We start from the raw sequence: 27,109 nt of genomic DNA, 5'->3' as shown, positions 1-27,109 counted from the left end.
TACAACTCGGCCATGGCCGAAATGTTCCGAGCGATTTAAAACTGTGCCCTGAAGCCTTGCAGGTGCCCTTTATGTATATATCGTTGTTTTGACAGAATGAAATGAAGAAAAGCCGTCAAACTCATAATTATAAGTTGGATATTTATTTTTTGTGTACGGAACTAATATAAAATAACATTATCTGGTAATATTTCTTGTTTTTATGATATTTTATAGACGCTATATGCTTTAACCCGGAATCCTGATCGGAACAACTACCCACTTTTGATACTAAACAATTTGTACGTGAAGGATTTGCCATATCAAAAATCTAAAAAAATCCGTCAACGTACAATTATTTGGACTAGGGTGGAACCCGGAGATTTTCATGTTGGTGCTGATTCTGGGTGATTAAATGAAAATTTTGATAGGTATATATTTGTTATATAGTCTGATGAAATTATTTGAATATGTCGTAATACAAATCTAGTTTATGTCTTGACAATGGCATATTCGTTAATAAGGGAAATAAACATGTACACATAAACATAATATAAATAAGTTTTTCATATAGCGAGCAGTACATGGTTATTATATTAATAGCATCTTTCCTATGTAAATGGTCAGTCAAACAAACTTTACATACAGCAAAGGTATGTGAACACAGAAATAGATGTAACTCGATTGCTAGATAAGTGATTGAAACCTAACGAGTTTATATTATTTTACTATAAAGGACTTCATGAAACTGTCCAACGTTGTGATATTTACCGGCTTACTTCCCCTAGTTATGAGTTAGTCGCTCTATGTAATGTAAACAAGCATGACCTAAATATATCAAATGAAATACCCTTGAAAATTTCATCATAATAAAACCAAAAATGGAGATCTTTGGGTTTTACTCCATATTGTGGAATATCATTAAAACATTATTAATTCTATTTCTCTTCTCCATAGTGTGAGTATTTGTTTTATTATTTTATTAATATAGAAATGTTTGACTGCATATATACTATAAAGCCATTAACTGTTAGAATATAAGATTCAGACGTTTTACAAAGTAGATATTGTGCTATATTTTGACTTAACATTCTACAAAAAAGAGAATTATATTATTGAAATACAATGTAAACTACATGGACAATCTTTTATAGGATTTTCTACGTTAGTCAACTTGGTGTGAAATGAATGAGTTTTGATTGGTTTAGATGTTGACCAAGATTAGGCATACTCGGCAATGGGTTTTTTTCATTTCAGTTTCTGTTCTTGGCTTGACATTTTAAACGAACAGACACTAAATCCCAATTACAGAGACCTAATAAATTGCCTATTGTAGAACTGTAAAATGTACATGCGGCTGATATCCCTTGTTTTGATAGCATCACTATTGTTAAGTAGGAAGAAGTTTTACTTGTGTACCAATCACTATATATATATATAAAAACATGTTGGAATATACCGTGCTATTGCGGCAAAAAACCCCATACACAATGATGTACCAATTAGATCTAGCATTTGAGCGAGCAAATCACAAATCATTCCGCTACGATATTTATAAAGATGGAAAACAGCATATGTACAAGAATACACTATTATATTAAAGTGGTAGAGCTAGTGTTGTTGTTTTATTAACGGTGGTCTTAAATTAAGTTGTTGATCAGATGCTGCCCGATATGTTTACCGCGATTAGTTACATTAAAAGTGTCTTTTTAAAGACAGCAAATGTTAAATATTTTTTATTATACCATTGGTCTACTTTCACTGTCGACTAAGATTCACTTTCGATTTGAAATAGAGGTAAAACTATGATTTAATCATCACTTTAACTGACCTGATAAATAATCAATCGAATAGTTTGTCAGTATGGCATTTTATTCAGCATGACCTAAATTATGCAATAGCTATCAATGCACATGTATACTCTCATAGATCAAAACTAAACAAATCATTTGTTTCAGGTATGATTGGGTCCAGATGCTGTTATGGAAGCACAAATACAAAATAAAAGGTGCCTTTCCCCTGCCAATTTTTGGAACAATGTTGTCTTACATTATGGCGGTAAGCGGCTGTTTTTATGCTTTCGGGTCCCATTTTCTCGAAACTTTTTAAGCATAACAGGCTTAAATAGCTTATTGCAGTTAACCAAAATGCATGCTTAAATTGGATTTTGATACATGAATAGTTTATTGTAATTATCATAAAGACAATTACTATATAAAGTTTAAAATTCTCAAAGAAGTAAATATTATGCCAATTATTGAAAAAAAATAGTGTGCTTAATCCTTTTATAAGGGACTTAAAAAGTTTCGAGATATTATGGTTCGTTGATTGGCATATTAATATCGCACTATCCATCCGTCCGTCCTCCTTTTTTCGTGTCAGGACTTGACATGAAACAGGCGGTCGTGAACGGGTTGTAACTTTGTTATTCACATGGGGATTTACTTGGAAATATCCTGGCATAAATGAGTGACACATAAAGATGATGTGCCGCATGCAAAACCAAAAGTCCTACCTTGAATGTCAATGCCACACTTTGACGTTAACCGTTGTGAAATGCTGCATATATGCATATTGAGTGTAATGTTTTACCTCGACTGTTATTTAATAAGGCAATGGCGCATTTGAAATAATATTCCATAGCCATTCGGCACATTAAAGTGACATGCCGGGTGCAGACTCCTTTCCCTATCCCTGGATATGTCGCGTTCAAGTCCCAGTTCCCAACATCTTTGATGATCGTTTCCACCGACTTAAAGTCCACTATCATGGGCTCCTGCATATTCGCTAAAAGTTTATTTTAGCTCTTCTTGAATTGAAGATATTTCATTGCTCTGTTTGGCACTTTTGGGGCATTTGTCACCTACAGTGACAGTTCTTGTTTATTTTTAGATTATGTTTATGATCATGAAAAAATATAATATCCTTATTTTTAATGGAGTTGATTATGGGTCAGATGAGACATACTTGTACAATTTTGCACTTATTGGCACATGAGGATCCCTCAGCGGGTCTAGTTTTTGCTAACCGTGCCAATGCTGTAACCTTTCAATGACGATATATTGATAATTGTGTAACGTATGTTGTCTTGTAGCGCTGTGCTTCTTGATTGGCAGTCCTTGTAGTTTCCATAGTTTTAAGCTCGACTATTCGAAGGATAAGTAGGCTTTACTACTCGCCCCGGTGTCGACGTTGGCGTTAGCGACGGCGTCCGGTTAGAGTTTTAGGACAAGTTGGCATTTTCACTTCATAACTCTTATACCCTTCATTCAATTCACTTTATACTTCACACAGTGGTTCAGGACCATCACATAATGCGGTTACATAACTCCATATTATCCTTAATACAAAATATGGCCCCTGATTATCTTAGGAACTTAGGCTTAAGTTTAAGGGCACATTGTGCCAGGTTAAAGTTTTAAGGTTAGTTTGGATCTTTATTAATAACTTCTATACCCTTCATTTAATTGACTTGATACTTTACACAATTATTGACAACTATCTTACAATTAGGTTACATAACTCCATAATCTCCCTTAATACAAATTATGGCCATTGATTGATTTTTTTAAACGGTTTTTACTTTTTTATTGCTATTTATTGCTTTTGACTGTTCTTCTGTCAATCATTGAAAACCTGGTTTTGTCTCATTGCGGTGTTTTTTTGTTTACTTTTTAATTTACCTTTTTAATTGCTCACATATTACATCATTATTGTATTCATTAGAGTCGAACCCTTGTTTTATAAGGTTCCTGAAATGAATCAGTTGCTCTTTAAACCTCATAATATTCAATCAATGTTACAGCCTGGCGCAGAGGATCAGCGAAAACGGTTTGAGAAATATGGTAGCGTTTTCGGGTAAGTATGAACGTTTTGAACTATGCTTATAATTCACTCATTTAAAAACTGCTCGCCCCAATTTCTCGAAATTTCGTAAGCTCAACTAACTCACTTAAGTATCTTATTTCATTTAGCAATATTATTTACATAAATATAATTTTAAAAACAAAAAGTATTTGAGTTTAATAATCTCAATTAGTATTTACTTTAAAAAGTCGCAGAACTTCTTATTTATTTGTGCAATTAGTGAATCTAAATAGCATTATAGTGCTGCATTTTGTCCCGAGTTTACGCTGCCTTTTCAGACGTATGGTTATATAATTAACTCATATATATGCAAATGAAATGTTTATTTATCAAAAAATAAGTACGATTGCCGGTTCGCAAGCTAACCTATTAAACTGGCAGGACGAATGCGGTTTCCTCACTGTTTCTGAACACTGAATAAGTTGTGTGTATGCTTTTTTACGTTTATTTGTCAAGGTCTTCACCTGTAACTTATTTAATGTTACCAATGTTTGGCAGTTTTACACTAAGGCCAAACCGAATTGAAATCACGTCTATGGGATTGACCGCAGCAGTTTTTTAGAAAATGAAAAAGGAAGTATTGTATATTTGTTTAAGCGACCGCTCCTATATTCCACCAAAAGAAGGTAATAAATGATAATAAATATCTGCAAAATGATGTAGCATCTTAAAATGTTAAAATGGGTCGTTTTATGCCTCTTTCAACTTCTGGAAGGTTGAAACAGCAATATAAAATGAATATTTTATGGAATATTTACTCTTAAATTTACTCTCGTAAGGGAAATGTTATGTTATAATTGTTCCGGAATATCACTTCAAATAGTTATTATGAAACACAAAACGGTTTCGACGTCGACCGCTCCTGTTTTTAAACAAACATTATCTTGCCCGCTTACTACGTGTAAACTAAGCAAAACTTAGACGACGATTAATATTTTTAAATTGGTGTGATCTTACATACATTTAAATTCAAGACAGTACAATGTGAGGTCATTTGCAGCGGACCGTCCGGTTCTACCAGAGTCATTGCAGTTGCCGACATTCAATTGCTGAAAAAAATCATGATCCAGGACCACGTGGAGTTCCAAAACCGATATGTACGTTTGAGTATTTGCTTGCCTTTCAGTCTTATGTTTTGCTTTGTGACAACAGAATACATTTAAACAGTTTTTTCGATCAACTAATTGGAACATATCAAAGCAATATGTATTAGTATCATGAAGATTGGTATTAAGGACCAAGTGAACGTTCCGTGAACTGTGTGTATGCTTAAAAGTCATATGTACGATTTTCCTCGTGGTAACAATGCTTATTTCACGAATTAATTCTTATTTATTACGATTCATAACGAAATTTACGAAATAAAACCCTACAAAATGATAAACTAATTCATTGAAATGTATTGACAACAATGCATATGATTATTTGTTCAGTGTTTATTGTCTGGCAAAAGGTTAACGATTTTATAAAATGTAATTGTAGTACATTGAGGCCATCACCTTGTTGTTACCAATGCATGAATGTTCACACTTGCCCATCATTTTACGATAAACTCAGGAGACATTTGCATGAAAACCGCTGGTAAATATAATTAATACACATTGTTTCTTTTCTATGTTACCTAAGCTTTATCTTAAATACTGTTCTGTTTTTTTGAGAACTCCATTTGAATAGAGGGTCAACATTGAGTTATATTTTTGATGTGTTTCCCCAGGTTTTCAAAGCAGGATACGATCCTCCGCCGATTGCCCACACGCTATTATATTTGGACGATGAGGAGTGGAAACGCGTCAGGAGCATTATCACTCCTAGCTTTAGTGTCGGAAAATTAAAACAGGTTGGGAAATTGGTGTTGTGTTTTAAGAGTAACGGGAATTTGTATTGTTTCATATGCCCCAATCATAGACAGTTTTGATCGGAGGTATAATGTTGTCCCTGAGGGTGATTTGCGTCCTACTACAACGAGTCTCGCTGCTAAATGATTCTGTTTTATAGAAAAAACATTGTGCGTCGTGTATAATATAGCTAGATTTCAAGTGATGATCACACCATGGCTATGTGTCGCGGTTTTATTATACCCATTTGTCTCACATAATTTATAAACCGAAACAACTTTTGCCTAGTAATTTCGTGATGTTATTGTGCCCGAACAGATGACCAAACAGATGAATTCCTGCGCTGAACTGCTTATTGCTGGCTTTCTAGAAAAGGCAAACCCAAGTGCAGTCATAGAACCAAAAGTGTAAGTCTAAATTAAATATATCATATGTCTAATAACTATACAGACATCATCGAAAAATATCCCATTGTCATTGCTTTATCAGCCATTCAATATTTATATATCATAGAGTGTTGTCTAAATATGAATTTTATGCATTAAAGTAACAATTTTCTTTTACTCCAATCAATAACTCATATATCGCTCTTCGCTTTCTACATTGCAGACATTTTGGCTGCTATACCATGGACGTGATCGCCAGTAATGCTTTTGGAATATCCACTAACGCCTTCAAAAACCCCGACGACCCGTTCATAAGGCACGCGAAGAGAGCGTTTTCAACGCCAGTCTTCAGCCCAATCTTAGTTTTAGCATGTAATAATTGTTGTGATACTTATACAACTCACCATTTTGGGCTCGACTGTCGATTGATGTATGCACGCAGCAGGCGATATAATAGTGTTTTGTTAGAGCTATTTATCGATTTGCTGAGTACAGCTGAGTACATTGAGTTACAAAAAGGTGAATAATTTTGTATTGCAGTTTTGTTCCCAAGGCTCTTTTCTCCAATCTCAAATCTGTTGAAGTATAGTGCGTACTACCCAAAGGATTCCCTTGAGTTTTTCTGTGATGTTTCAAGCAAAATCATTGAAGAACGGAAACAAACTTTTGATGTAAGTGATGAAGACCCATATGTAGTTTAGAGTCGATAATGGAGATAACATTTATTGCAATACAAGTCGTTTTACAGAGTAATACAAAGGTGATTCAAAATGAAAGTAGAATTTTTTTATACAAACTAAAGGTAATTATCTTAGGATTGTCTTTCGTACGTTTTGTAATTGAATTTTGATTTGATTTAATTGCATTTAAAAAAATAAAAATTTCAATTTCAAATTATTTTATTTTAAATAATTGTTTTTTTTTGTTTTTAAATTTAATTTTATTTTATGTTATGTTAATTTAATCTAATATAATTTAATATTTATTGAATTTAATTTAATTTAATGTTGTTTTTTTCAAATTAATAGATTAAAATGAAAATTTTGAAAATAAGTTATATTGTTTTGAATATCTTGTTATTAGTACGCTCGTTGGTTACCGCACCCAAGTCGTTGTTCTGATTTGTTTGATATATTAGCGCGATCTAAGCATGACGTACTCTACTTCGCTATGCTTACCAAAGCGCAAGGTGCTCTTGGTGAGCCTAGAAATGACCTCTTGTGTATGGTTTACATTAAAACCGGTTCAATTACAATATAAGTTATTTGTAAGCTGTTACACGGGAAGGAAAGGCGGAGATGAATTGAACATACTTAAGAACAAATATATCATCTTGTAAACATGAAGTACCGTAAAAGAAAGCGTTCAACAGATTTAGTTCCGCGCTACTTAATTATCCACTCGGGCATATAAACTAGAGTATTGGGCTTTTAGAAATCAGGAGTAACAAGTACTGTATAACATAATGTCTTTGACATATTATCTGCAACATTATCAGACGTAACCTCTTACTTGAGCCAACACCAATGTGAATGGTTCGGTGGCGTCGTTAAATGAAGTTACAAAATGATAGCACTATTTTATAAAATGTTTTACCGGAGCACCGACCGTATTGTTTTGCTAAATAAAAATGTACATTGTTTCTTTGATTTTTTTGCAAGCCGCTTAAATTGTCGTGTTTGATTTTAAACACCCGCCATAAAGGTGTCTCTTTGCAATACATTTTATACTGTGTCGCGTCACTCTGTAACGGAGATTTGAATTGGACGCCAAGTATGGCTGAGAAGTGTCGCGTCATTCTGTAACGAAGATTTGAATTGGACGCCAAGTATGGTTGAGAAGTATAATATCCATCAGAATCCTCGTAATTTCAAACTGCTATTCTTTGAATCAAGATTTTGACCGCTGTTGATACCAACAGCAAGCCATCGTCTGAGTATTATAAAACACGTCGAGAATCCTGTTAAATCAAAATCTGCTGTCATACAAATTAACCGATCTGTATTAGTATAGCGATGTCGTGTCTGATCTGACAATTTATTTTCAATTGAAGTATAGTAAAAAGGACAAGGGCATACTATCCCTCACTTAAGCCTTGGACTGTCAGGCGTGTTAATAGTGACATAGTGGGTATATTATCCAATTTGACAGCATATGCCACCACCGTCCACTACCCACCAGGCGTGATTGTCTCCACTAAAACAACAAACACACATAACTTAAAAATATATAGTGAACGAGTGTTACACATGCTTGTTTAGGAATTGAATACCTCAGTGAATGTGGTCAGATGATAAAATTGCATTTTGAGAAAGTAAAACACTGAATAATAAATGTTGTCCTTTAGTGAATAATATTCAGAATTAGATTGTTTTATTTGGCCCTGCATATCTCATTTTCCTTTCAAAATATCCCGTAAAACATTAAAGTAATGTTAGCCTTATAAAATACAACAAAGCCGGTATATTACGATATTTTCACGCCCGATACGTTTTGGCGTACAAGTCCAAATAAAAATATTGTTTTGAATAAACGTTTCTGTATGTTTGTAGCCAAGCCGAGTAGATTTACTTCAGCTGATGCTTAATGCGGAACTTCATGATAATGACAAGGACGCCAAAACCAAGAAAAGTACGCTTACTGAATATCTTTTATTGAGCAATATGATGATTTATTGATTTAACAAATGTGACCGTTTGACATAATATAATTCCCTGTTGCTTTATTTACTTTACTCCGTTTAATTTAATACCAACATCCTACTGAGCCCAACATTTATTCATAGAGTAGTACGTAACTTGTAACAACCATTATTAAATCTATCTTGAACATAATTTCAGGGCTATCTGTAGAGGAGCTAATTGCCCAGATGTTTATAGTGTTTGTTGCCGGCTATGAGACCACCGCCTCACTTCTTCAATACGCCGCATACGCTTTAGCCCTCCATCCTGGCGTCCAGGATAAACTTACTTCCGAGATAGACAACTGTATCCCTGAAGTAAGCATAATAATTAAATAAAATAAGTGTGAAAGGTTGTCTAAAGCAGTAACTGTACTACATAGAAATAGTTATTCATAATCAGCGTATGCTGCAAATATTTGGGTTGTTCTGTTTTGATTTCCACACTTTTGCTTTTCGAATACAAGTCCCAATCATCATACACAAACTCTTCTGTCGCGGAAAGAGCAATACATCTTTATTTAATTGTCATGGTGTTAAAAATGGAGATTTCATGGTTTAGCAGAGCTGAAGTACGATGTTATTTTAGAATGTGAACATAATCTGTTATTTGCAGGATGTCACTGAGCTAACGTATGACGTAATACAAGAGATGCCCTATCTAGACCAGTTCGTTTACGAAACCTTGAGAATGTACCCACCTATTGTAGCGTAAGTTATTCCCAACTTGATGCGCAGAAAGATTCCATTATAACTTAGAGCAAAACATATATAGTGATTAATAAATACCAAACAATAACATTTCATCGTAATAGGTGATGGATTGCACAACATAGGGATTTATTTTTCAGGATGAACCGAAGGACCAGCAAAGACAAGGATGTGTTTCTGGACGGTTATTGGTTTCCCGCCGACACAATGATCATGTACAACATATACATGATCCACCATGACCCAAAACATTATCCTGAGCCTGAAAAGTTCAAACCTGAAAGGTACCTGAATATAAAATTATCGTGCAACATCTTGAAGGGGACAATGTATCTTGTGCATTAGCTTCATATTTTGTCAACGTTGTTTGATGAATACCATCTTAAATATTCCTAGTTTCATGCACTATGCATTTATCACATTTCATAAATCATCATACAGATCACAGTATTTATAACGTCTGTGTCTTTTGAAAAGTAAGTTGCATATACAATGATGGTGTAAATATGTCTCATTTACTTAAAACATCAATCAGAAGCCAAGTAGCAAATATATACGTCGTTTTCAATACATCCTTGTTTTCATTGGAAGACGAAATACATGAACGTACATGTAACTTGAAATATGTGAAGCAATTTTTCTGTTTTTAAATAGTACGTTTTCCACCAATAATCATTTATTTTTAGCTTATTAAGCGTTTTGAAAATAATGATTTTAAATTCCCGTATAGTTGATTTTTAAAAAAAAAACAATTCATTTCCTCGTCTGTTATGTTAAGACAATAGTATACATATGGTCAGTGTCATGACGTCGGAGTCGTCTAAACAACGTCTTTGTAATAACTATATAACTGTTCAACATGACACTCGGTATGCTTTAATTGTTAAAGATGAAATCCTCATGTAGCAAATTGAACGAGTGTCTCTTGTTGAATCAAAGTGATAGTTATGCCTCTGTTTAAGCTGTGGAATCTGCTAACTTGTTGATAAACATTACCAATAAATATATACTACCAATTTCTCGCTGATTTATCACTTTTGATTCAAAGATTTCTCCCTGAAGAGAAGGCAAAACGTGACCCGTTCACCTTCATACCGTTCGGACATGGTCCTCGGAACTGTATTGGCATGCGGCTTGCTCTCCTCGAGGCGAAAATTGCCCTGGTGTCTACGTTGAGGAAGGTCAAGTTCTTCCAGGTCACAGAAACTGAGGTAATATCGTATTTGGTTTACCAAAAGCCGACTATAAATATGTTCATCGCTAGTCGCACAAGAGTTACATCTAATTGAAAACCTCTGACACTGAAACAGGAAGGTAGTTGGTTGTCAGGCTTCGAGGATGTAAGGAGTCATTGTAACTCTGCGAAATGATGGCATTTTATATAAGTGGTTGTTCCCTTTATCTCTTTATGTAGTCAAGGTCTTTTCTATATCCCTTTATTTTGAGAATATACTCCACTCAAAATGGCTTCCGTATAAGTCTTTGGGTCAAACCACATATGTCTGAGCTATATTACTAATGTTAACGTCTACCTTGTTACAGGTGCCCCTGGAAGTTGTCACTTATGAGCCGTTCCTGCGACCCGCCAGGCCAGTGAAAGTTGGGGTGGAGAGACGATCTTAGGCCCCAAACTGACAGTTAACAGCACACGAGGTGTTTAAAAAATGAGTCGTCACATTTATGTTATGTAGAGTCGGTGTACATACATGAGGGAATTATTGAAAGAAGTCTTTTTTAAAAACAAATAAATAATTGTATTTTACTCGTCTGTTGTGAAACAGGCAATAATCGCTTGAGCGGCATGTAAAGCCAACATAGTCTTCCCATTTTCAATTGAACATTGGCTCTGGAAGTTTTTTGATGATTTGCGTGGAGTTGTAGTAAGCAGTACATTATGTCAATTTAATGATTTTAAACCGTTGTAGAAAGCGTGTATATCTCAACAAGATATTTTGCAAGTGTATGTAAAGGTGTGATTGTTGTCGTTCTCTTAAGATTGTTATAAAACATTGAATGCGTTTGATATCCAATCCTATAATCGTTCATTTGCATACTCGTGTTCATTAGTATACTCGAATGTAGTGAGTATGACAAGTTTGTAGTTGCATTATATTATCATTGTATGTGTTGTCTCTTTTCATGGATGCTTAAGCTAGAAAGTATGTATTATAAATAAATTGCCATAAACGTAAAGCTGTGTTATTGTCTAAGAATGTACGAAGGTTTATTTGCGCCCGTTCACGGCATTATGACCTGACCAAGCGTTTGTTCTTAGGACAACTTTAAGAGTATTTAAATGACAAAAGAGACCTGAGTTAAAAGTGAATGCAGTGCCAAGGAACACTGAAGTTACCATACATGTCCTGATTCGTCATATAATACAATTTTATTCAACGAGTTAAGAAAATATGTCAGTAAGCGAGGTTTTGGCATTGAATTGTGTATTTTATGAAGACTAGTGACATATTATTTCTGTTATATGCTAGTTTCCGATAACTAGAAGAGCAAAAAGGCCTACTGTTTGACCTGCGATGTTGATGAGCCAAAAACTACATAAACAATATTTACATAAACACTTCATTCTTGAACTATAGTTGTTGATCATCAATTTCACATTATTTCTGTAGAAATGCAATGGTATTTCCCATCGAAATTGCGTGCTTTTCTTCGATACTTCTGTCCTGTCATTGGGCGCGATAATACTAATGGGCGGGACAAATCTACTACGGAACTACTGCGAATTGACATTTGTTAAATTTAAAGCACCTGACAATTCAACATGAAAACAAGGAAATAAAACAAGAGTGTACCAGGATTAGAAGGTTTGGTGATGAAGACATAAAGGTTATTGAAGAGCCTCACCAGTCAAAGAGGACAAGAGAAAGCTAAAAGTGGCTTAGAAGTAAAGGTATTACAAGGTATGAAGGTTTGTGTGGTGTTGTGGTTTTCATTTTTTGTGTAAAACATTGTTAAAAATTGAATTTGATTCTCAAACTTGGTTAAAGTGATAAATTTTAACACTAAAAAGTAAAGAAAAAAGAGTTTCAAGCATAAACATTTACAACATAATATTTTAACACGATACGGAAAATATGAAGAAAATCATGTAACAGCGCAAGGTAATTATACACATAAATTATAATAAAATTACGATCATTTTTTTTTTCAATAAAGAGCACACTATTTTTGGAAAAACTGTTCAAAAAAGCATCTTCGGACTCCAGATTGCCACACATCCAGGTGTGCTGAGCCTCTAAAAGTGTTGAAGGTCTCAGACGAGTAACTTGGCCAGACCTTGCGCAAGTTCTACTGCAAGGTCACCCCGCAGCCACCAGAAAGGCGCTCAAAGGCCTTTGTAGCTGGGTCAAATGTGTACCACAGAAATCAGGCCTCAACATAGACATTGCTCATGGCACATTATTAGAGGCTGCAAATTGCACACTTGATGGGTTCGTGAAACAAAAACCTAAGGCCGGGCTTTCCCTACCCACACATCGCAAGCCTAAAATCGAGCAAAGCGACATTAAAACCATATATATGCGCTTCTCCAATGCTTTATCTTCTCCAATACCTTTTCGACAATGCGTATGGTTTGAACTTGCTCTCTACTTGACGTCGCGCGGTCTTGAATTTCACCACCAGTTTTAAGGCGACACCTTTGAGTTTACTGAAGATCACGATGGTATTGAGAAAAGCATCGTAAAGCACGAGAGGGGGGGGGGGTTGGGCTCATATTCATTGAATGGTAAATGAATTTGCTTTTAATACTGACACTTTTCACCAAAGTACTTCTCACAAAATAAACTGAACCCCTCATTGACTTCTTACCTTTGAGCAGTTACCCCAACATGAAACCTTTATAAATGTGACCTCTAGAGTGTTAAGAAGCTTTTCCTTTAATTTGACCTGGTGACCTAGTTTATGACCACACATGACCCAGATTCGAACTTGGCCTAGAGCTAATTAATATAAATATTCTGACTAAGTTTCATGAACAGTCAGTCATAAATGTGACCTCTATAGTGCTAACAAGCTTTTCCTATGATTTGACCTGGTGACATAGTTTTTGATCGCACATGACCCAGATTTAAACTTGATTTAAGGATTATTAATATAAACATTCTGACCAGCTTTCATGAATATACAGTCATAAATGACACCTTTAGAGTGTTAACAAGAATTTCCTTCAATTTGACCTCGTGACCTAGTGTTTGACCGCACATTAGTCAGAATCAAACTTGACCTAGAGAGTATTAATATAAACATTCTGACCAAGATTCCTGAAGATACAATCATAAATGTGACATCTATAGTGTTAACAAGCTTTTCCTTTAATTTTACCTGGTGACCTAGTTTTTAACCCCAGATGACCCAATATCGAACTCGTCCAAGATTTTATTAAGGGTAACATTCTGACTAAATTTCATTAAGATTGTGTCCAAATTGTGACCTCTAGAGTGTAAACAGTCAAATTGTTAATGATGGACGACGGACGACGACGACGGACGACAACGACGACGGACACATGGCGATCACAATAGCTCACCTTGAGCACTTCGTGCTCTGGTGAGCTAAAAAGCTAGTTATGTTTATCAAGGATTGTTTAATATGTACCGCCTTGGAACGGTCAGTAAAATGTTAATTTACTGGGGGTTAAAACCAGTTTAAATGGACACACCCCACAAGCCAAGTTTAAAGTTAACTGCGCAATAGCTATGAACGAAATATGAAATAAAAAGTCAAAATTTAAAACAAGAGCTGTCACAGAGACAGCGCGCTCGACTATTCCGACGCTTTTCTGTGTATAGATTGAAAGGTTTTGGCGAAACATGCATGGATCACTGTTAGATTAGATTTCAATGCAATACATGATGTGCTGAGATATTTACATAAATTGAATGAAAAATATTTGAGATGGTCAAAAAGGGGCATAATTTTGTCAAAATGCTTGATAGAGTTACCTCCTCCTGTGGGGGCATAATGTTGAACAAGTGTGCAAAGTTTCAAAGCCATATGTCAACATTTGAGGTGGTACACAAACTCTTACAAAAACTTTAACATAAGTGGTTATGCAGACGCCGACGCTCGGGTGACTAGGATAGCTCTCCTTATTCTTCGAATAGTCGAGCTAAAAAGGATGTATTCTTATTCATTATAACAGAAACATATTAAGCTCTTGGTATGTACAATTTAACAAACCTTTTTATTGAAGAAATATGAGTATGCTAAAGAGCTCCAACGATATATACACTTCCGCAAAACAATCAGTAAATAATTGTCGACAACCATTCTTTTTGACCATTCTATTTCTATATGTGCACACTGTATGTTAATTGTCAACTTTACGATCTTTCGCCTAACAAAAAACTTGTTTTTCTTAAACCAGCAGCAATCAAAGACTGGCCAAGAACAGCCGCAGCCTATTATCCAGAATTATTGAATAAAATTCCGAAAAAAATACTTGTGTTATATCAGGGTTACATATTGTTTGTTTCGAAACAAAAAACAGAAAAACGTCACTGTGTTGTTTAGTCTTGAGAGGAGGACCGCCTTTCCACCCCAACCTTGATAGGTCTGACTGGTCGCAGGAACGGCTCGTAAGTGATCAATTCCAATGGCACCTTTAGGTAGAAGTTTATATTATAAGAATATAGCATAGTGTATGCCGTCTAAATTGTATGAAATTCTTACATTCAAATAGCGGTTCTAATTAGCGCAAGTTGAAAGAATTTCATAGATTGCATTCAAACTAGGCTTAAAGTTTCCTAGCATTACATCGATCTAAGCAATTACTTGAACACAGAAAATTTCACGAATTTACATGTGTGTATTCTTCCATGTATAATTGTAAATTAACCATGTAATACCAAAATAACACGAACATGCTTATGCACATAATTTACTGAATTTAATGTTGCTATCAGTTAATCTGAAACACAAGTTGAATATTTTGAAAACAAACATTTTGTATAAAAAACACATAAAAATCCCAATTTAAAGACTAAAGCTCATTTTTCTAATAAAGGCGTTTATTAGTACGACTGTTTCCATAACATGTTCTAATTGATACTGGAAAAAACAACACCATCAACAAGAACAGAATATGCATTACTGACATTTCCATATTACCTCAGTTTCAGGGACTTGAAAGAACTTGACCTTCCTCAAGGTAGCCACCAGGGCGATTTTCAACTCCAGGAGAGCAAGCCGCATGCCAATACAATTACGAGGACCATGCCCGAACGGTATGAAGGTGAAAGTGTCACGTTTGGCTTTCACTTCAGGGAGAAACCTTTAAATTGAACAAAGTATATCAAAGTACAATCTTTCTCACATGCAGAACACATATTGCTCTCGTATATTGCTATAGTTTACTTTAATATACTTCTCATTCGGAACCCTTTGGTCAATAACATCAAAACACAGTTTGAGCGGTTCGGTCGATAACTTATTAGCTTCATTGTATGATCAATGCGCTAACTGGAGCACTATCGATGTTACGAATTTACTTTTTCACATTTTTCCATGTGTATATAATATGAATCCTTTTGTTTGTAAAAAAGTAGATAACGGGAAAAACACAGTATTTAAGTATATGCACGGATTGCTAGACAAGGCTGATGGTATGTATACTCTATGGTATACCTTTCCGGTATAAACTTGTCTGGTTCCGGATAAAGTTGAGGGTCATGATGAATCATGTAAATGCTGTACTGGATCAGTGTGTTAGCAGGAAACCAATAGCCATCCAACAACACGTCCTTGTGATGGCTGGTCGTCCTGTTCATCCTAAAACATTTACCAACCCATTCGAAACTAGGCATGGTCTTATTTATATTTGTAACGAAAACAATGTTTTACACATGCACATGCATCCATCAAATGGAGCTCAAATTTCTCGAATTATATCAAGTCGCTATTAACAGAATTCAACTCAGCTCACTTTTGTTTGTTTAGGTTAATAATTTGTATACTATATACATACATGTACTGATATTTTACTTCAAAAGGAATTCAGTAGCATGATAATCACAATACATTACGTTTTACTTAGTTAAAAAATGGCTTAACAAAATAAGCTAATTGAAAAATTGGGACCTGATGGGTGCGTCTCAAAATATGTGTATCGGACATTGTCCTGTAGTATGGAGCGGTATTCGGTTCAAAAATGAAATTGGCAATTTGTTAACATTTATATGCTTTATTAATAATCTGTTTAAATACATTCCATTCATGTATTGTTTAATTCGTTGTAATAAAGTGTTAAATCGTAATTTACATTTCTGTAACTGGCTAGCAAATTTCATGATGTTACAAACCGCTATGTGTTTAATGCTAAACGCCAAACCGCTATGTGTCTAACGCTAAACGCCTAACCGCAATACGCCTAACTCAATTTCGATTACGAAACTAAACATGTAAATGTCAACTTATCACTGAAATGTTGCTTCGTTTGATTTCAAATTGTCTTCTTAAATTGCAAATCGGAAAGTGACTATTGCTTAAGTTCAAACCGTGATTCGATATTACTAGAATTTGATTACGAAACTGAAGATGAGCTTATCAATGCTGGCTTCAACTAATCAATGAAAAAAAAATACTTCCCCTTACTTTGAAATTGCCATTTGTACTATGGTGGAAATCACGGGCATCTGGAGCATTGAGTTCCTAAAATACCTCGGCCAGTATCAAACAGGAATTGGCCTCGGAAATAATAAGCTCCATCCTGGCCTACCAAGGAGGTGTTCAAACACCCAAGCGATATGTTTGACCAAAGACAGGATGAGGGGAGAACTATTACCACCTATTTGTGTGTAAGTGTTATTTTATATACCTGATATATTTTATTAAAATATAAAAAGTGCCCATATGAGAAACTTAATGGAAATGTCTTTTATTTTTAGTGGGTGGGGTTAAGTCTGCTTCCAATTGACAGATCCTGAGATAGTACATAATATTTTTTAAGCTCCAGTGACCAGTGGTAAAATTAAGAACACAAATACTTTATAAATTTGATTTCTTTGAAATACAAATAAGTCTGAATCTGACTTTACTTAGATTGATAATAGGTAAGACTTTCTTATAATGCACCAGTCAATTTTAACCACGGCCCCCAGGTCTGGGGGTATACTGAATTCGTTAATTTTATCTTCGCTTTAAATATAGTGGGGAATGAACATTACCTAGGGTCCCTGGGGTGCAGGGTTATTTTGCGGGGATGTGACCATCTGTACGTTCCCTAAGGGCAAGGATTTAATTCAGGGTTGGCTGGACCAAAAGTCAAAGTCCCCGCTATTCCCCGGACCTGGGGGGGGGGGGGGGGGGGCAGTTGGCAGTTGTTACAATTGACTGGTGCATAAACACAGTGTTTTTACAAACTTCATTTTTTATAATTAAAATTTACTTTTCTTTAAGTTTAACCATAGACGTTTGTTTTACATGTCCGTGCTAAAACATACCTCTTCTCCAAATATAATCTTTGACTGTTAGTGACATAGTTAAATACATTTATTCATCAAAGTTTTAGAGTGTTTTGATAACTGAGAGCTCAATGTAATGGCACAATTGGATGCCTGTTCACTAATATAGCTCTCAAAATAAATTAGATCATCATGCTAGTGGTCTAGCAAAATGGGTTTGAACACAAAAACCAGCACACATTTCTTTCAAGGTTAAATTCTATAATATCAACCGTTGGTGGTGATGCAGAAACATTGCAAGATGCTGACATTTTTACTGTGTCAATGAATATTGCAGACATTTAAATTTCAATCTTATCGTTATTTTTAAAGGGCAGTATGGTACCAGTGGTGCGACCGGCTCTGAATTCCTGGTTTGTTCTGATGAAAAATGGCAGAAGGGGTAATGGTTGTGTTTTTTTCAAAATTCGGACAATTACTCAACAATTAAGTACCTTACTGGTTTTAACCAAAATGTACTTGCATGTTTGTACAATTAATCAACAAAGAATGATGGTTATATCAACATTGTATTGGAATTTCAACATGATAACAATTTCATTTTACATCAAGTCTTAAATTTGGTCCAAAGCTTAAAGCTGCTCTCTCACAGATTGATAGTTCTTCTTGGTCGTATCTCAAAAGCCTTTCAATTGATATCAAAGTAGTAAGGGAGGTGAATATTTAAATTAAATGTATACAAATAGATGGCTTAAAGCAATATGGAAAAATGATTTTTCCACAGGTTTTTTCCAAACAATTGAAATCTGTCATTATTATGTGTGACCTTATATGACTAAATTAAACGATTTATGCCAAATTTTCAAACTTGAATATAAAAGGCTGTGATCTGATATTATGTCAGCAGTCTAATATAACTTTCTAGACATTTGCACAATAATTGCCAATTTGCTTGTTAAAAGACAAAAATAAAAAAGGTTTCAGAACAGTAAATCTGTGAGGATGCAGCCTTAAAATGGTGTGGCACTTAATAGTTTTTGAATAATTTCTATATATGTTATGTACAGGCTTTTAAAATAATCGATCTGAAAATCTCCTTCCTATTAGTTCTGTTATATTTTATGATTTTTGTTTCAGGCACTGGAATGTAATCAAATATGGCATTGTACTGAGGATTGACCTGCAATACATGGAAAACATGTAACTCAACTGCAAAGCCAACCTGGAAGGGAAAATATGTACAAGATGGAAACAAAGTGGAACAACATGTTCAGTGGAACAACTTGATATTTGATGACATACATACCGATATGAAGTTGCAGATAATAGTCAAATGTTGGCCAGTGATTAGTAAATACAAAAAGTATCATTAAACCCTCGATGCCTGAAGCAATACAATCCGAAGCTGGACATTTACTTTACAACCTAGATAGAGCCAGACTCCTTAATTATGCTTGGTAGTGCTACTCAGTGGTAACCCTCTTGCAGTCAACTTTTAAATAGTTAAATATATTTTTCAGAGTATTTGAGTGAACTTTACATTTAATCCGGACACATATTTCTTCATTGTGGATCATTTTAACAATGGAAAGTGCATATTTATATATATTCATGCAACTGTGTGGTAAACGATTCATCTACGCTTAAAACGGTTTTCATAAGAAGGAGAGAAGATAACAGAAACAGAAACAGATGGAATTGGCACACCAAATAAAGAAAAACGATTTTGTTTAGTTCAATTTAAAATACTTAAGTCCTAATAGGGCACATGCCATATTGTAAATTGGGCTCTTTAAAATGTGAAAAGGTGAATGTGGTCTAGGGGATAAGCCTAGGTGTCAGCCTCAAATCCAAGGTTGTGGGTTGACGGTTCAAGCCCCACCGAGATACTTTCTGATGGCCTCAGAAAAAGGATGTCTGTACTAGTTTCTACTAAGGCTACAGAGTGATTATGCAAGCTAACAGCTTGCGTAGCAATCTAGCTGAAATGATTAGGTTTAAAATAAGATATTTGCTGACTTTCAAACAGTTTTTTACATTTGTGTTGATTTGTTTTTCAGTCTGTTAGAATGTTTATTAGAAGTGATGAGTATTGCATACTGCAACTTATATTCATTTTAGCTCGACTATTCGAAGGATAGGTGGGCTAAACTACTCGCCCCGGCGTCAGCGTCAGCGTCCGGTTAAAGTTTTAGGGCAAGTTGGGATTTTCACTTATAAGTCCAATACCCTTCATTCAATTGACTTAATACTTCACAAAGTTGTTCAGGGCCATCACATGATGAGGTTAGAAAACTCAATATTATTCTTTACACAGATTATGGGCCATGATTGACTTATGGAACTTAGGTTAAAGTGTTTGGGCAGGTTGGAATATTTATAAATAACTTCTATACCCTTAATTCAATTGACTTTATACTAGAGATGCAAACGAATGCAACATTGATATTCGAATATTCGGTAATTCTTTCGATCGAATATTCGAATATTCGATAATCAAAATACATCTTTTAGAAGTTGTAGTAAACTATTATTATCATTTGCTTAAGTAACAGCCAAGGCATTTTAATCCTACTTTGTCGTAACAAGTACGCGCGGCGGACCCTGATTTTCCCCAAATGAGCCTCTGAAATTCCCCATTTTTACAAAGAAAAAGGTAATACATTATGAAGAATCAAAAATCAAAATCGAATAATTCCGCTGCTTTCATATTGCAAAACAATGTGAAATTAGATGGATTCCTAATCAAATGGCATAATTAGCCAATTGAGGGTCTTTCCGTTGGACGAGCAGCCTCGTTCTGGGATAGACCTCTACCTTATATACCAAACCAACTCGGGAACTAGTAAAATAATAAAACAAAAAATACCTACAAATTAGGCATACAGTATATAGAAATATCAAATGATTGTATTTTGTTATGACGAAAAGCAAAACCTATTTGGTTATGACGAAAAGCAGTTTTTAGGAACAATTGCCGACCTCGCTCCATCTTGCAATGAGTCCACTTTGAGCCTGTTTTGCAATGAGCATCGGTTATATTTTACAGCAATTAAAAGATATATACATATATAACAACTACATGTCACTGCTAAGTATGTCACTCAATTTATTGATCAGAAAACTTCATGATTCCAACAACACGTTGCATGTTCTTCATAAGCTTGTCTGGTATTTTTTGACAAAAATGGAGTTTATGTGTCGTCGGTAGGTTAGAAGTGCAACTTGATTAAATGCATATTGATAGACATATGTTAAAGTCTATACATGGTCATAAACCTTGATGTCGAACAACTGAAGCAAAACCATGTTTATCGGCACAATAAAGAGGGTCAATGATTTAATCAAACAAAATGTTTTCTATTTTCAGACTGATGCGGCCTCCCCTTGCCATGGGGAAGCGCTGCAGGCGAGCAAAGAAAAAACGGGGGAGGACGTAATTTCGTTTCATGCAAACATTAAGTGAGAAAAATGTTTCATGGCAAACAAAATGGCGGATTTAGAATGAAAAGTACTGATTCAGGAACCAACTTTTGCCTGGTAAGTGGACTTTTTCTTAATTTTTTGAAAAATGTATGCGTCCAGTATGTGACGAAAAAGAATTCTTCGATCGACATCTTAGTTAGGTACCATAAGTTTAAAGATAAAAAGGTTATTGAAAAGGTTGTGGCTTAGGAGGCAATGTTTACAAATAAACGTGTTGGTTTTATCCACAATTTTTCGTATTTTCTCGGCAAATATTACATATCGATACATGTTGTAACTTTGCTTGCATGTATATATTCCTATTTTCAAAACTTGGTTATTGCTCGACTGTACACGTTTCCTGGCCGATTTTTTGTTCCTTAACCCCCCATTTTGTTTATTGCAAGCACATTATCCACATTTTGGTGAAATGTAAACAAACTTCTGCACAATTGTTTAGCCTTGAGAGGATACGTTTTTAGTTCTGAGAATCGCTAATGATCACGAGTCTTTCAGTATGGCATGTGATGTGTATCATTATTTGAAGTAAACGACTTTTTCACTTCAGGAACTTCACCATGGCCCGATTTAGAAGGCGAACGATCCTCACGTTATACAGAAAATCACACAAGACCGCAGTGGCAAAGAAATCCGTCAATACAAGAACATAAAATGCTAACATGTCGTCGATGAAAAAAAAACTCGCTTCTGTGATTACAACCAAAGTAGTTAGATTCTCGGTGTACAAAAAGAGATGTTTAACGTCTTTAACTAGTAACAGAACACCCATAAGCACACGATTAGCCCTCGAAATACATAAACATATGCGCGTTTAACGCACCTGATAAAATATATAAAGTATTCAATGAAGTCAATTTCCTACAAGATATTTGAAAACACATTAAAATGATATGATTCGGAAAACACGTCCGCCATGCATTATTCTGAGGAGACGAAAGATTTCTATCGGACTTGTTTGGCACGTTCATTCCCTGCTGTGCATCCCTTGTTTATTGCACTGGGTCACAGAAGGGGACAATTTCCTGTGTATTTGTTTATTGACACAGGGGCATTTAGAGCTGACACTTAGATAGTCTCATTGTCTCACTAATACATAATCAATTCTTGTATAATTTGTATATCCAATGTATTTATTAATTTGACCGATGGAATATAAATAATAAACAAATAAGAGTTATACGTGTTTTAATAGTTATATAACGGATATATTTGAATCCACTTTAAATACATGGTCACCATTGTAATATCCAAATTGTCAAGCATCATGGTTAAATCATATTAATGGGTTTTTATATACATGTATTGAATATAACATTACTTTTATTTTTATTCTAAAGCATTGTAATAATAATAATAATAATAATAATAATAATAATAATAATAATAATAATAATAATGATAATAATAGTTGTATTATAATTTGAAAAAGTAAAAAAAAAACAAAAAAAAAACACTTTAAGACAAGATCATTTGTTCAATCCTGTAATTCCTTTTACATTACCTCATAACATTATATTAACTTTAGCGCTTATACTTATCAGTTACAAATAAAATAAACACAAGAAATCAAAGCAATATATAAACTTTTTTGCATTTTTACGAGTAATAATCGACCCACATCCTTCCAGATGCCTTAAATGTCAAACTTTTACATGTACATGTGTATCTTTATGATTATGATCGAGATTCTTTTTTTATCAATAACCTTGTGACAACTAATGGTCGAAGCTCTCATATACGACCTTGCCATTAATACGAAAATATACGAAACATCTTGAGAATAAACTTCCTTAGCGATTTTAAGTATTGTCATTATAGTTAATTTCCCTACATTGTTACATTTCATAGTGCTTTTTATGTATCTCTAAGTAATTCTTAGAAGCTCTAAGTGACGTTAAGTAGTACCGGTTGTAATGAATAAGAGTTTCAAACCATACCATTGTTTGTACATCCGATTTTCATTACTAAATGTAATTGTCTATAAAGCATCTACTGACGAAGTGTGTGACTAAGATTCTGTGAAATAAAAATACTTCAGTTGTACAAGAACTCTTCATATTAATTTTGCATGATTGTTTGATCATAAAACTTTGTTCATTGTTAAATTACACATTTGCTGAATTATGAATAATAGTTATGATTTAAACTATATGTTTAAGGTTGGATCTGTCAATTTTTTATCATTAAACCACTTTGAAATTGATTGTCATACTGATTGAGATTATGAATCATATTTAATTACAACTTTTTTAAATTAGTGATATCATTTCATATTGTCTCAAACTACTGAAAATATGTTATTAAGCATAGATATATACATATATAGTAGTTCTAATGTATGTGGACATTTGTTTTCTATCTTATATTAAAATAATAATACAAAGTGATATCCATGCTCTCTAATAAACTATTAAACTGGAAAAAAAACAACAACAACATCTAAGTCACTCAGATCTGAGAACTGATAGACAGCAGACAGCAATACAGATAAAGATCAAAACACAGAAGTTATTTACTATACACGGATGGGGGAGGTCACTTATAGATGACTTAAACAAGGCCTTTAAACGCTCTATTGTGGCACTTAAGTTTTCCAATGTGTCAGTTTCTTGAGTATTTTCTGGCAAAGCATCTTATATTCCTATGTCTTCATCTAATTCGTCGCTTTCAGCATTCATTTTAATTGTCACATACCCGTGAACCCCTGTACTGACTGAATTTCCATTATTTCGCTCTCCGAGACTCACTGCACTTTTTCTCACATCCACGAGAAATTAATTTTTCATGCCTCTGTTCACGTGGTATTCGATGGATACTTTTCTGGGCTCAAGTTCGTTCCTGAAATAAAATAAAGTCATTGACTTCAAATTATGATACACATCACATACCAAACTGAAATACTCGTGATCATTAGCGATTATCAGAACAAAAAAACGTATCCTCTCCAGAAGTTTGTTAACATTTCACCAAAATGTGGATAATGTGCTTGCAATAAACAAAATAGGGGGTTAAGGAACAAAAAATCGGCCAGGAAACGTGTACAAACGCAATAACCAAGTTTTGAAAATAGGAATATATACATGCAAGCAAAGTTACAATATGCATCAATATGCAATATTTGCCGAGAAAATACGAAAAATTGAGGATAAAATCAACACGTTTATTTGTAAACATTGCCTCCTAAGCCACAACCTTTTCAATAACTGTTTTTATCTTTAAACGTATGATACTTAACTAAGATATCGATCGACGAATATGTTATTCGCCACATACTAGACGCATACATTTTTCAAAATTTTAAGAAAAAGTCCACTTACCAGGCAAAAGTTGGTTCCTAAATCAGTACTTTTCATTCTAAATCCGCCATTTTGTTTGCCATGATTTTTATTCCCACTTAATGTTTGCATGAAACGAAATTACGTCCTCCCCCTTGCTTTTTCTTTGCTCGCCTGCAGCGCTTCCCCATGGTAAGGGGAGGCCGCATCAGTCTGAAAAAAGAAGACATTTTGTTTGATTAAATCATTGACCCTCTTTATTGTGCCGATAAACATGGTTTTGCTTCAGTTGTTCGACATCAAGGTTTATCACTATGTATAGACTTCAACATATGTCTATCAATATGCATTTAATCAAGTTGCACTTCTAACTTACCGACGACACATAAACTCCATTTCTGTCAAAAAATACCAGACAAGCTTATGAAGAACATCCAACGTGTTGTTGGAATCATGAGGTTTTCTGATCAATCAATTGAGTGACATACTTCGCAGTGACATGTAGTTGTCATGTATGTCTTTTAATTGCTGTAAAATATAACCGATGCTCATCGCAAAACAGGTTCAAAGTGGGCTCATAGCAAGATGGAGCGAGGTCGGCAATTGTTCCTAAAAACTGCTTTTCGTCATAACCAAATAGGTTTTGCTTTTCGTCATAACAAAATACAAACATTTGATATTTCTATATACTGTATGCCTTATTTGTAGGTATGTATATATCCTGAGGATAGAATATGCATTCCGACACTTCCGTTTTAAGGCAAACATGGTGAATATATATATAAACAACTTTTTGGACCAGAAACGTAATTTGCTTCTCGTCATAACGAACAATATTTTGTCCATTTTCAGCATTTGCCCACGATTTTTGAAAATAAAACTATAAATTACTCAACATGCCGCTTAGTAACCGAGTGTAGTGTACATTTTTCCGCTTGGACTCCGCTAGGTTTTATAAAAATTGATATAAAAATAACACACTTACAGCGATAATCCTTTTTGAGTCGAGCGGTATTTTACTTCACGTTATAACTAAATGTGACGTCACAAACCACGTGGTATGTCCACACTGCATACATGTAACTACATTATTGTAGCACATGCCATCTATAGTATCACGGCGATTTGAGCTATTTTGCACAGCTTAATTTGCAACCAAGACAGCACATTGGTGTGAAGGCCGATTCCTTAAATCCTTAATTGGCAAAGGCATTTAAATTTACCGAAAATATTTTATTTTTTTGGTGTCACTTGTCCAATAGCCAGTTGTAAAATTACGGGGACATTTGATAGTACCCGACGATATGTCCCTAAATGACGTATGATGCGTGTTTAGTATTGTAAAAACATGACAAACGAACTTAATAGACAATAGCAGCGTTGTAGGTCAAAGTTTTGTTTTCGAATATTCGAATACCGATTTTGACATTCGAATTCCAAACGTTTGATCGAATATTCGAATATTCGTTTGAATCCCTACTTTATACTTCACACAGTTGTTCAGGACCATCACACAATGAGGTTACATAACCCTATATAATCCTTAATACAAGTTATGGCCCCTGATTGACTAAGGTTAAAGTTTTAGGGCAGGTTAAAATTTTAAAACATGTTTGGTTTTTCACTTTTAAACTCCAATACCATTCATTCAATTGACTTAATACTTCACACAGTTGTTCAGAGCCATCACATTATGAGGTTAGATAACTCCATATTATCTTTTATACAAATTATGGCCCCTGATTGACTATGGAACTTCGGTTAAGTTTTAAGGCAGTTTATTAATTACTTCTATACCCTTCATTCAATTGACTTAATACTTCACACAATTGTTCAGGACCGTTACCCAATGAGGTTACATAACTTCATATCCTTAATACAAGTTATGGCCCCTGATTGACTTAGGTTAAAGTTTTAGGCAAGTAAGGGCAAGTTGGGACTTTTAATAAAAATACTTCTATACCGTTCATTCAATGCACTTAATAAAATTCAAAATTACTTACGACCATCTTACAACAAGAAACATAACTCCATTTTAACCCTAAATACAAATGATGGCCCTTGATTTTATTTTTGATTTTGTTTTGTTTTTAAATTTCTTTTGAAAAGCATATTTGTATATTCTTAACCACATTTTCATATGGGAAATCAAGTTATTTGAATGACTTGCGTCATTGCTGGGATGGGCTGGTGGGAGGGCAGCATCAAAGTCACCTTATGTATCGAATTATTTTAGCTAGGTTTGACATAAAGAGACCAAACTTGGTAATATTACATCGTTATTGTATTCACTTCTAAGTCAAAGCGGCGTAGTCGAGCGCGCTGTCTTATGACGGCTCTTGTCTTTATTAAGTTGAATTTAACGCACATAACATGACTTGTGATTTTACTGATACAATTTTAGCTCACCAGAGCAGGATGTGCTCAAGGTGAGATATTGTGTTGGTCTTTGTCCATCATCTGTCCGTCA

The 27,109-nt window shown here is 34.5% G+C and overlaps 2 protein-coding genes and 1 long non-coding RNA gene across 5 annotated transcripts in view; 1 reads left to right on the top strand and 2 right to left on the bottom strand.

The window, feature by feature from the left end:
- Positions 1–55: 55 nt before the first annotated feature.
- Positions 56–11,651, top strand: LOC128218911 (cytochrome P450 3A2-like). Of its 3 annotated transcripts, none has more exons than XM_052926685.1 (14): positions 56–184; positions 1,938–2,037; positions 3,785–3,837; positions 4,847–4,943; positions 5,561–5,683; positions 6,000–6,088; positions 6,291–6,439; positions 6,608–6,738; positions 8,620–8,698; positions 8,908–9,065; positions 9,364–9,458; positions 9,599–9,742; positions 10,507–10,669; positions 11,001–11,651. In XM_052926685.1, exons 2-14 carry the CDS (start codon positions 1,954–1,956, stop codon positions 11,079–11,081), a joined length of 1,446 nt encoding a protein of 481 aa, XP_052782645.1. In that variant the 5' UTR covers positions 56–184; positions 1,938–1,953; the 3' UTR covers positions 11,082–11,651. The 3 variants fall into 3 exon arrangements, with proteins under 3 accessions (XP_052782645.1, XP_052782646.1, XP_052782644.1); XM_052926686.1 differs by lacking the exon at positions 56–184 and adding an exon at positions 387–410; XM_052926684.1 differs by lacking the exon at positions 56–184 and adding an exon at positions 801–937.
- Positions 11,652–13,174: 1,523 nt separating this feature from the next.
- Positions 13,175–27,109, bottom strand: part of LOC128218910 (cytochrome P450 3A29-like) — a 29,586-nt gene continuing 15,651 nt past the window's right edge. The window contains exons 12-14 of the mRNA XM_052926683.1: positions 16,104–16,247; positions 15,588–15,750; positions 13,175–15,079 (exon numbers count right to left, since the gene is read on the bottom strand). Coding sequence (XP_052782643.1) covers positions 14,987–15,079; positions 15,588–15,750; positions 16,104–16,247 — 400 coding nt within the window. The 3' untranslated portion in view covers positions 13,175–14,986. The remainder of the gene's footprint in view (positions 15,080–15,587; positions 15,751–16,103; positions 16,248–27,109) is intronic.
- Positions 22,533–25,682, bottom strand: LOC128218914 (uncharacterized). The gene is made up of 3 exons (XR_008258505.1): positions 25,625–25,682; positions 24,682–24,852; positions 22,533–24,202 (listed from the first exon to the last, which is right to left on the bottom strand). It is a non-coding gene; the product is annotated as an uncharacterized LOC128218914 (long non-coding RNA).

This window comes from Mya arenaria, chromosome 15 (assembly GCF_026914265.1).
Source record: "Mya arenaria isolate MELC-2E11 chromosome 15, ASM2691426v1".
Lineage (NCBI taxonomy): Eukaryota > Metazoa > Mollusca > Bivalvia > Myida > Myidae > Mya > Mya arenaria.
The sequence above is the reverse complement of the archived record's forward strand: the minus strand, read 5'-3'. Positions and strand labels throughout refer to the sequence as shown.

What these genes read in the sequence shown, in the direction of transcription:
- LOC128218911 (XM_052926684.1), top strand. Translation starts at nt 861, where the DNA reads ATGGAGATCTTTGGGTTTTACTCCATATTGTGGAATATCATTAAAACA. An exon ending in ATGTACCCACCTATTGTAGC is followed by an intron (nt 9,459 to 9,598) that starts GTAAGTTATTCC and finishes TTTATTTTTCAG; the next exon opens with GATGAACCGAAGGACCAGCA. An exon ending in GAAAAGTTCAAACCTGAAAG is followed by an intron (nt 9,743 to 10,506) that starts GTACCTGAATAT and finishes TTTGATTCAAAG; the next exon opens with ATTTCTCCCTGAAGAGAAGG.